The 12,117-nt window shown below is 36.0% G+C and overlaps 1 protein-coding gene across 1 annotated transcript; it reads right to left on the bottom strand.

The window, feature by feature from the left end:
• Positions 1 to 7,338: 7,338 nt before the first annotated feature.
• On the bottom strand, positions 7,339 to 11,413 carry Smp_200460 (uncharacterized protein; the record flags this gene model as incomplete). Its single annotated transcript, XM_018792913.1, has 2 exons — positions 7,339 to 7,442; positions 11,272 to 11,413. 2 exons carry the CDS (start codon positions 11,411 to 11,413, stop codon positions 7,339 to 7,341), a joined length of 246 nt encoding a protein of 81 aa, XP_018647478.1.
• Positions 11,414 to 12,117: the final 704 nt, after the last annotated feature.

The following is a 12,117-nucleotide window of genomic DNA, read 5'->3' as shown; positions in this document are numbered from 1 at the left end:
GAAGTAAGGGTAAATGTATGTCATACTGTAAATGACTTTAAGCGGTACACTTATATCCCCGAAATAACGATTTAGGTTATCCTTTAGACCCCCAAATGAAATACTGTGCCTCAAACAGATTAAAATACAGTTACAAACTTCAGATTACCGAACACAGTATTTGTGTAGTCACTCTGCTTTTTTTGTTGTAAACAGTAGTTGAATAATATCAATGGTTAGCACATAATTGACAATATGATAGATGAATCTGTATACAGGTAATCAATTGCAAACTGACTTCGATTGAAATTAGAACCCGTCAGGTAAATTAAATATGTTTAAAAGATACCAACACCATCAGATTAAAAAAAAATCTCGATTCAGCGAATAAAATTCGAGTTATTACAATGACAATGAAGAGTATGGGAACCTTTCGAACACTTTATCGAAACCCTTGCAAACATATATATTCTATTGTAAATGTGGAAAATCAGTGTGGTTGTATTGTGGATATGAAAACCCGAAGTACATCTCATGAGAAAAAAAGTCTCCATTGATTGGTATGAATTTCCGTTACATGAAATTATTCAGCGTGAACTCTGCTTATGGACCTTTAACATATTTTTAACATTATTTATGCTTAGTGACAAATATCCATTGCATACAATCTAAGCATTGCAACTGATATATGGTCAGCTAACCGAAATGTATTTTTAATTATACTGTTGTTGTGATCAACAAACCTTACAGTACCTAACTAAACTTTTTACTGTAGTTAGTTGAGCAGCGGAGAAGAGGATAGAAGGCTAATTCATTGAATCAAAGTTGGGGTTATGAAATATTAGCATAGCACACGAACTCATCAGGTTGTAAATGTCAACCTTATTGTGACTTGAAAACGCATTATCAACGCTAAAACAGAGGATATTTCAACGCATAACATAGACTAGAATATTAATAAGTCCAAAACAACCTTAGTAAATACGTATCGAGAATTGATGGAAGTCCATGAAAACGGCAAATGGTTTGAGGAGCGTAAAGTTATGGATCAGATTTCTTGAATTAAAAATCAGTGACTAAAGATTTCACATGATGTCTGTCAGAACCTACTACAAATGTGTGGACATGTTAACCACTTATCTTACTTATCACTTATTTCTCAACTGTTAATTTGTGTCCCTTTTAAGCTAATTTCAGTTCATTAGAATTAGGATATTAATAAGTGGGGTTTGTAAAGTCAGCACTGATTGAATCGCATGAACTCTTTATTGTTTTTTAGGGAAATGATACAAGATAGTCTTGAAATGTGTGTACACAGTAGTTTCAAAATATGTATAAAAGATATCAATTGAAACTATAATCCGTCAGATTCTTCCATGGACACTGTTTGCAAAACCTGGGGCAGTAAAAGACCAAAATCTTGAATCAATTAGCTTTCCAGTAAATATGAATACAATTCATGATTTCTTTTTGGACGACATAGCGTTCTTTTAATTAGTCCACGGATTCAATTACTAATAGACTGAAGTGCGTTGGTAGGCGAGGACCACCGGATTTAGTGAAGTTCGGCGTGATGGCTCGAAATAGTTAGTAGTGACTCAAATGTATTCATATTTTATTTTATCTGTAGACGTTGAATTTCAATTCATCATTATACGTACCATTTCATTCCTTCTTTTATATTCGAATTCTCAATGTCTAGTATTCTTTAATACAATTGATAACACTATAATATTAACTTTTTTGTAATTCATCTTGCTAATTTCATCTCCTTGTGCTAACAAGGTGGGACATTTGAGATGAGGTACATTTATGCTATCCTATACATTGATAATGACCAACTGGCCAACTGATATATGCATTTTGTCCAGTTTGGTTAGTCGAGTAGGTGGGTTGGATTCCTCTCCTAAAGATCTTATGGTTACATACCAGGCGAATAAGAAATGACTGAAAACCAGTCAAACTAATCCATATAGTTGATTGCCTTTCAGTCTACTAGCTTGTTTCGAAAGCTTTTGTGTGCCCATCTTGTTTAAAGATAATTCATGATCTCGGCGAGGCCTCATGATGTGGGTACTTTGCCCACAAATGCCCGGCACTTTAACCGGGTTGGTGGACATGGAAAGTCCACTTAGAGGATTTGGAAAACCCTGATTACAAAACAATGGAGTATATGGGCGCCAGTATTATGAGAGAACAAATGGCATATAAATCAATCGTTGATTACTGGCTACCATGGGACTGCATCTCCTTACGATGCTCCACTGCCTTGTGGATTAGACCTTTAGGTCAAAGGCTCGGGGTTTGACTCCCTAAGAAAACCACCTACTTCAGTTTGGGCACCTGAGCAGTATCACAGCCCTCACACAAATCGAGTGAGATTTGTGCGGCGCATATATATCTGGTGCCCCTTTGTACAAATATTTGTTTAAATAAAATAAAATATTAAAGATAATATCATCGACTATTAAAATATTTTGTTGTGCTCAGCTTATGTTGGTGTATAAAATGAAGCGAATGAAATTAAATAACTAAGCTTGGTTTTGCTCATTATAACCTCTTTTAAACAATAGATTAAGTTGTATTGGCTACAAACTTCCTATAAACCAGTCATTTCTGAGCATTTAGATGACTAAGACACACCATTTCCTCCGACATAAAATATTTAATACCAGTGTGATGCTAACAGAATAATGCAGTGTGATATTCTGGTCTAAGTTGTACAAGGTAACGCATCAGTTCTAAGCATTAGGTACGTATAAAATACTAATTTAGCCATTTTAATAAACAATACCGAGAATCAACTGTCTTTAGATGTTTTACAGCGCCATAACAGTAAATCACAATTTCCAATATGTGCACTAGACAAGGTTATATCTTTTACTAAGAATATCTTTACTTAATAAACGTTAGTTGTATTTACGCTATAAATGATTTTTAATATAGTGCTACACAATAAGTAAATAATATCAATTGATTTACAAGGGCATTCCGACTGAAACCTTACAAAAAAAGACTAGTATCTTGACAGAAATAGAATAGTAACCCGTCAAGATGTCTACCACAATGATAACTTTGAGATCACCAAAGCTGTACGACTGATAGAAAAATCACCATTATGGTTGATCAGTTATCAAGCAATAGCTAAACATCATTTTAGGCAGCCATTCATTAGTCATATGCAACAAAGAAACCGACACAATCATCGGTTTAGGATATCACACCAAACTAGTACAACTACACAACTATCAAGATAATTGTCATAGTAATAGAAGTAGTAATAACATTAGTGTTATTATTAATAGTAGTAGTATAAGTAAAAATGATTAAGTGTAGTAAAAGACCCGCTAAACGGTAAGACTTCTATGTGCAAGCAAATGAATCTGAACATTCTATTACATACGTTATGTTTTTGATTATCTGTAATGCTACTCACATTATATAATCTGTGTTGAAAATTGGGTTGAAAAAAGGAAAGCCTTTTCTACGCTCTCAGTACTATAAGTATAGTTTTTGACTAGATTCACCTAGCACTTGTATTTGATTTGACTAAAACAATATTTAGGTCTTACCATCTGAACAAAAAGAAAACCGAAACCAGCGTTGCATCGAACCACATAAGCCTCAATCGAATTTACATGGTTTATGTTACAACATACCGATAAGTTTTTTACACCGATTGGAAGCTGACTACACGTACATGGACTACGTCAAGTTATAAAGTAGCATGAAAGTAAGCTGATATTGTGAACCTGTTAAATTGAGTGTATCGTTGCAAGTTGTTACTCCCACACTTTTCAAAACGAAGAAACTGGAATGATATGTATCTTATTGGCAAGTAATTACTAACTTCCACCAAAACGAATAATTTAGTGAATGCCGAGCTCCAGGACATTTTAAATGCTCTCAGACCAAACAAACAAATTACCAATATCCTCAATACAAAGCACCACGTATATACGACGAGTCATTTCATTGGAGAACTGACGTTTTCCAAATCATCATAGTAAATTATGCTCCGTCGGCAGCACGAAGTAATCTTACCAATCACTCAAACCCTCCAGCATTTATAGCTTCGTGAGCTTATAATATTACTACAAAGCTTAGATACATAAACCTCAAAATTTTATTAAGAAGAATTAAGCTACAGTATGGACTTTCAAATGAACATAAACGAATTACACTTGAGTTGAAAGTCTGTAGCTAAGGAACAGAGAAAAATTCTTTAACGTGCTTTTTTGTTAAGAAAGTAGTAATTTGAATTCACGATAAACAGACATCTTAAGGACAACTATATTTGTAGCATAAACAAACACCTTGTGTCTTACCATTTGAACAACTGCGAACAAACAACCTTGAGTTGTGGCAATGTTGGTGAGGTAAAACTTCAACTGGTGGAAAAGACAATTAGCTAAAGTATTTTTTGATGAAAACAAACTATTCGTGCGTTTCGCGTATTTCTTCATCCATATTTTGGATGTGTTAGGAGGAAATTTTGAGCGCTATTTAAAAGTACTATGTTAGAACGATAGTTCCAGTTATTTATTGAGCATCAAGACCAGATTTTTAACCTAACCTGATTCATTAAAGCTGACATCAAGAGTACCGCTTCTTATCAGGATTATTGGATCTCAGTACTAATTGAGTACATTTGTTATTTCAGTTCATTCTTGTATTGGTTGTTTGACTCTTCTCACTTATGTTTAGGACTGCGATTGATATGTTTCCCATTAGCATATGAGCTTTCTGTGTGTCGTATGTTTGTCGTACTTCGAGACCTAACGTTTTGCGTTTCACTTTTTTGTCGTCAAGTTTCGTCTGCATGTTTTCCTGTGTCTAAACTTTTTGAAAACCTCTGATTGGTCTAGATAGAGCATAAAAATTGCCGACGCCTAAACTGAGGATATCCTATAGAAAGTAACACGCATCACGATGAGTGCAAAGGATAGCACTAAAACGTTTCCACGAATCCATCGCCTGCGGTTTTCAAATAGTCTTTAAAAACATTAATGCATAAGATTGTCTCATCAATGCTTCTGGGACGCGAACTGCTTGCAATCCATAACCATCACAATGGCAAATGATGCCAAAAGGCATGTGAGCTGGCGTAATCAAGATGGATCGAGTGGTGCCTGCCCTATCAACACTCACTCCAAATGAGCTAGAGTTGACTGACTTATATGGACAAAAGGAGGAATGATTGACTTCAAAGAGGTCCACTATAAGAAAAACTGGAGAAAGGAAATTTCTTATCTCTCCCTTCCTTCTACTCATAGCAGGCAGGAAGAAGACCCGTCTGTTAGGTTTAGTCTGCTTCTAGCAAGAAAAAATAACAGCCTGAAACACATAAGTCATCGACGATCACCCAAAATCTCATCATGCATAACTCAACTTTGATATCTTTCCCAGTAAAAGCTGATAGATGAGCACAAATCATGAAAACAAACTGACTAATACCTCTGGGAAAGCCAATCTTCTAAACAGAAGTTGAGAAAACGAAGACTGATCATAGTGACAGCGTAGTCGTCTTTCATACGGTAAGGGAGAATGAAGGCTCAGAACACAAAACTTGTTCCCATCATGTCATTGCACCGATAAAAGACCCAATCAATCAGCTAAGGTCTCATGATATCTCCGAGCTCAACTTGACGAAGAATTACCGATGAGGCAGCACTTCAGAAAGAATCAAACCAGGTTGCTAAATGCAGCATTTGGATATCCAAATGAAAGGAGCTCAATAGTACAAAATGGACATAAACTAATGGGGCCAAGAGTTTTGTCTGTAAAACCTTGTCAGTTGCACACTCTATAACATGATAAGAAGCTGACAGTGAGAGAAAATAAGGCCAAATGCAGGCAAGAAGGACTTTGGCTTTGCAAATCCGTAAACTCACTAAATGGCTATTTAATTTGTAACCTAAATTATCATTGAAAGTATGTACAACGTCACAGGAGCCCTGATTATCACGCAGGGTAGTCCAGAGCAGAACGTGATTTAGATAACAGTAACATTATGATCAGTCATCTACAATATAGTAGGTATATTAACCTAGAAGCATTGATAACTTACAATGAAAATCACTGTCAAAAGTTCGGCAAATGTAAATCTTTGAATTCTCGCTTCCTTTAGTTCTGTCGGATTCAAAGAAACCTGAACCTGGTATTGTCTTCAACCTCTCATTGTGGTTATAGTAATGGAAGTATCAGGACACAAATTTCTCAAATACAGGCCTTTCCAACTTAGTCAGCATGTTTGAACTAAAAAATCAATCTTATATGGTAAGACCACATTTCAATTTACTTGAACATTCTTTTTTTCCAAATGGAACGCCAAACTCCATCTTTGGCTTTCTTAACTACTCTTAGTCTCACAATGTATTTTTACAACTTCCAGTAATTCACTTCATATTCAAAAATGATTATATTTGTCCAGCAGTATCTTACACAAACCGCACCTATTCTCCTTATACCAAACACGATATTGTAAAATCACATACTTTGAGCAATCAAAATGACTACGAGTCACAACAGAATTTAAGGGGAAGATATTACTACTCTGGAGTAATATGACTGTAGGATCTCTTTTAATCATTCACCTATATTATATTCACAAAACAAAAATTTAGCGAAGGATTTACATGAAGACAATTTCAAACTAACAAAAGCATTTTAGGTAAGTTGTTATATCCGGAATAAAATCTACTAGACAGAACCGGTTGCTTAGATCTTTCATAAAATATGTCAGACCTTATGTTACCACTTGTAGGACACCAAATTTCGGTCATAAAGTAGGAATCTCCAAATCAGTTCGAATCCGATAATCTTAGATACCAAAAATATCTATCTTTCGGTAAATCTGGAAATTCGATGCTATGGTTTGTACTCTCCTAATTTCAAAGTATTCTAGAGGGTATCAGCAACTTATGGCACCAACTCATCAGATAATACAACGACTACTCTTTTCTGATACTTGTTATAAATGTCATCACATCACCAATTCGCAGTTAATTCATGTCAAAAATAACCAAATTCCAAGTAAGTGAATTAAAAAATATGGTATCCTCCTCGAGATCATCTGACCCTAATTTTTATTCTGTTTGGTGCAGCAATCAGTAGTGATGAAGATTCCTTTGGACCAGCAAAAAATACATCTACGATATATATCATATTGTAGACACTTCTTAAAAAGACTTCAATTATTTATTGTTACAAATTTGAAAAAAAAATTGTCAACCACGCATGAATAATGAACGATAATGGAATGGTGCACCTCTAGAACGTTTTGAATATTCATTCAGGCTTATTTTGGTTTAATGTTACTCATATGTTGAAAATTTTGGCGGTCAATATTCACATGTATTAAATTATGACACACTGGCTGTTTGAACAGGAATTTCGATGTTGTTTGGGATTTTTATCGGGACTATTTGAACAGTTATCTTCGTTGCTCGTTTCATGATCTCCTGAAATAAAGCATTTAATTCATGTTATAGGTAAAAATTATGAAAGTAAGACCTTAACATAGTATGTAGTTTGTTAGTATCAGTCAAAAATTTACTTATTAGTTTACATGACAATCAGGATTGAACTGGATCAATCTTAAATTTGATGAACTTATTATGTTTTCTAGGTTCCCTCTAAATGCTCAGGTACGGCCGAGAGTGGGGACAGCCCGCTCTCCCTCTCGAAATGCTCTCACATGGCCACGCATATACAACCACTGCCACAAAAGTCCTACTCATTGCCTTCTCGCCACTTGGGTGCTGTTTACAAAATTGAGAGGACGAAAAGCGCTTTAACCAGGTTGGTGGACACGGAGGGTCCACCTAAGGGAGTTGGAAAACCCTCATTCCAAACCAATGGTGCACATGGGCTTCAGTATCCTGATGGAACAAATGGCGTATGAATCAATCGTTGGTCACAGGCTACCATGGGACGGTATCGTTTTACGATGCTTCACTGCCTTATGGATTAGACCTTCAGGTCAAAGGCTCGTGGTGTGGCCCCCTAAGAGAATCACGTGCTTCGGTCTGGGCATCCAGGCAGAATCGTAGCCCTCACACATGTGATATGAGATTTGTGAGGCGCATATATATCTGGTTCCCCTTTGTACCAATATTTATGTGTTAAAATAAATAAATAAATAAAATAATAAATACAACTTGCATATATCTTCTATTTTTGTGGATGTTAGATGTTAATAGAATCAAACAGTATTTATTCGTATTTATACGAAGTTGAAGTAATTGAATTAATGTGCTTATAGTTCTTGAAATAAAGCAATTTACGGTAGGTAGTAATGGATAAGCACAAATGAATGAGTCATATTTGGAATTCGTAATCAACAGAACATCAGTCACTAAAGAATCATTAGTTCATACAAAATACCACAACCAATAGAGATTAAACGGGAATCCAAAATTCTGCAATCGATTGTACTTCGTTTCCTCAGGTTCATCATGTATCTGACCGAATGTGTATTGGATGTAGACATTGTATGATTTAGAATATACTCATTAATATTATAACTAACAATCGAAACTTGAACCGATCCACCTGGGTTCTGAAATTGTATTTGATTGCATATCAGTTGTGTATCCCTATATCCTTGTCATCTAGAATTCAAACACTGTCCACCTTCACAAAATAATGTTGGATCTTCATTTCCTCAAGCTATAAATAGTATAGTTTTATTTAAAACATATTTCTCACATTGACTAGAGGATCCATTGAAAGTGACTTCATGGTAAGGATAAACCACATTCGATATGAGATCATCTGAACTGTATTTTGGTTTGAATTCAGTCCGAACTTGTGCTTCACACTGACCAAGTTTCCCACCAGAAACAAACACGTTATGATGACAAATAGCATTTGATATGAAATCATCAGGGTTTGATTCTTCTGAAATATTCTCCTTGGATTGTGGGTTTTCAAATAGTCAGGTCTTAGGAGCGGATGCTACCAAGGCCTATATGAATAGGTCGTTCTCACTAGGAGTTTTATATGCAAGTGCTCCTAATCTAAGAAATAAATTCTGTGAACTAGGGGCATTACCAGACAAATCAAAGCCACTCATTGTAGCTGTGATCCAGATTCGCAGGCGTAATTAGCCTACAAACTTCCGGAACACCATAAACCCTTGTGCTTGGGATGGGCACTTGCAGATTACCATTAAATTGGTGGGTTTACACCTGAGGCAAATTGGAAGTTTCAGTTCGTATACGTTAGAGTGTTTAAATGAGATTTTAAAGGATGAAGGAATGTATTTTCGTTTGAAAACTTGGTGGTATAGTACATTCTATTTTCTTGGAATCCCTAAGTGTCATGTTTGCTTTCCTCTTTTTTTAACTTCCTTGGTCACTTGAAACCCACTGGTCCAACCCTCCATCATACTGTTGCCGTGGTTCAATGGAAGTATCTGAATTCTTGTTCAGTCTCCCTGGAATTGAGCGCAATCGAAAAAGTGCGACCACAATGGATATCACTGGAGAATAATGGGTCATTAGATGAATCAACATTTATCAAAACTGCATTGGATCTCCAATCATTATTTGCTTTATTCAACATATTTTTCTCATTTTTATAGGAAATTTCATCAGAAATATGTGAATCATTAGGAAAACTGATACTTGGTGAGCTAATATGAGACGCTTGCTAAGTTGATTTACTAGAAACGTTTGTCTCACAATTATTCTAACTTCCATTTGATGCACTTCCATTCATTGTGTTGCCCCAACCAGTATCTGAATAGGAGTCCCCTTAGCTTTCTCGGTAAAACTTACATGAGATATAAACTTGTTTTGGTTAGAATTACATTTCAGAGTTATGCAAGGTTAATAAGGCTTCATGTAATTCTGTAATGAGATGTGACCCTATATTGCTTGTGTTAATAGTAAAGTCATGGAATGAACCAAGAGGGGTATATAATTGCTTCTGAACATGGACTTTACCTTGCAAAACCGTGGATGAAGATAAATAATCGTTAGAAATACCCAGCTTAATGAAATAGGAACTACATGGTTTATCATCACTAGTGGGAAAACTAACAGTAGATCCACAGGCATATTTAGTGTGTCCAATTTTACTACACTTAGAGCATTTGGCATGTCAAAAAATAATAATTACGCGAGTGAAATTTACCACAGGATGAGCATTTACCAAGCGCGTGCTCCCTTCTGTAATCTGCATTTCAATTTTTCAGTGAATTGTTATCTGAATGATCTTAAGTACACATTGGATTAGGATAGCTAGGTACTTACTCACTTACTTCCTCCAGTTAACCCTCTTGGAGGAGTTTAGGCTGCCCACCAGCATTCTCCATCCAACCTTGTCACAGGCATTACTTCCAACTTCTTTCCAGTTACTATCCGTCCTTTTTTATATCTGCTTCTATTTCTCGACATAATGTGTTCTTTGACCTTCCTCTTTTCCGCTTTCCTTCAAGATTCCAAGTTAGGACTAGTCTCGTGATGCAGTTTGATGATTTCCTCAATGTATGCCCTATCCACTTCCACCTCCTTTCTTAATTTCCTCTTCATCTGGAAGCTTGTTCGTCCTCTCTCACAAAAGTCTGTTGTTGATGGTATCCGGTCAATGGATGTTCAGTATCTTGCGTAGACAACTATTTATAAATACTTGTACTTTCTTGACGATTGTTGTAGTAGTTCTTCACGTTTCATCTCCGTACTATAGAACTAACTGTCTTGAGGTTGCATTGAAGATTGTGAATTTGATATTGATTGACAGTTGTTTTGAGTTCCACACGTTCTTCAACTGTAGAAAAGCTCTCCTTTCGTTTCTAATCCTCTTCTTTACATCTGCATCAGATTCTAATTGTTCATCGATGATACTACCCAGATACTTCAAAGATTCCAGGTTGGATCGTGGATGCGCAGTGCTGAGGAGTGCCACAATAGGAAGAAATGGCCATCCATTGCTTCCAGGTTTTTCATGGTGGTCAAGCTTCAATTGATTCATGATCTCAACTATTGGAACTGCTATAATACCCACAAAATCCCTTCTGTAATTTATAACTTCAGTATTTCAACAGGCATTATGTCTTCGAAACAAGTCATGCAAATCACTTTTCAATTATCGTCTTTAGCATCCAAAAACATTTTGAACTTTCGTAGAATTATAAGTAAACAATCAATAAGGTTCAATGAATGGAACAGTATCTGAGAATTCCTCACACTCTCTATTCCCCCGACTACAATAAAAAATCATATCAGTAATTAATCTAATCTAATCACTATACTGAAATATGATTTCATATTTCTAATAGCTTACCTTCAATTCTTGGTAGAACATTCTCTTGATATTCTGTAATTTTATTACCAGCTGGTAAATAATGTCCAACTACAAAAATTGTATTCCCAACATCAGATTTAGTAAAACCAAATCCGACTTTTTTTGTTTTCTTCCAAATCATTTGAGTAAAATAACCTGTAACAAAAAATGGATTAGAATAATTGTTCTTTTATTTTCACTCTCTAGAACTCACAGATCATGGTCACAAGAGGGTTTTGTGGGGACTTTAGTAAGTTTATATGGTTAAGATCATGAGTCAATTGAAGCTAGACCAACATGGAAAACCTGAAAACACTGCACGGCCGTTTCGTCCCATTATGGGACTCTTCAGCAGTGCTCGTCTACGATCCCGCACTCGCGAGCGAGATTCGAACCCAGGACCTACCAGTCTCGCGCTAGAGCACTTAACCGATAGACCACTGAGCCAGCCGGCATCCAACGGTGTTAATGTCTAACCTAAACCAATCCACGAAATTACGCGACCATCTTCCATTGTACTGAGGTAGATACCTGTCTTTACCTGACATGGATTAGCTCCACTGGTCACAACTTCTCACTAGAACTCCAGGAATTACCTCATGGAGCCAGTCACTAGTAAGCATATGATGATATCATGATCTTAACTATATATTTCACAGATCATAGATTAGAAATGAATATAACTACCTCCAACCATCATCTTATCTCAACATAGTGCACGCAGTATCGAGTCACCTAGATTAATGGTCACATTGCAACTTGGTCGATCTGCACTAAGAAGGACTTGACACGCATAACAATGATCACCACCCAGTGATCAGTCAGTTGTGAAGAGAACACATAATA

Source organism: Schistosoma mansoni, chromosome 1, assembly GCF_000237925.1.
Source record: "Schistosoma mansoni strain Puerto Rico chromosome 1, complete genome".
Lineage (NCBI taxonomy): Eukaryota > Metazoa > Platyhelminthes > Trematoda > Strigeidida > Schistosomatidae > Schistosoma > Schistosoma mansoni.
Note: the sequence above shows the minus strand (reverse complement) of the source record. Positions and strands in the feature narration are given on the sequence as shown.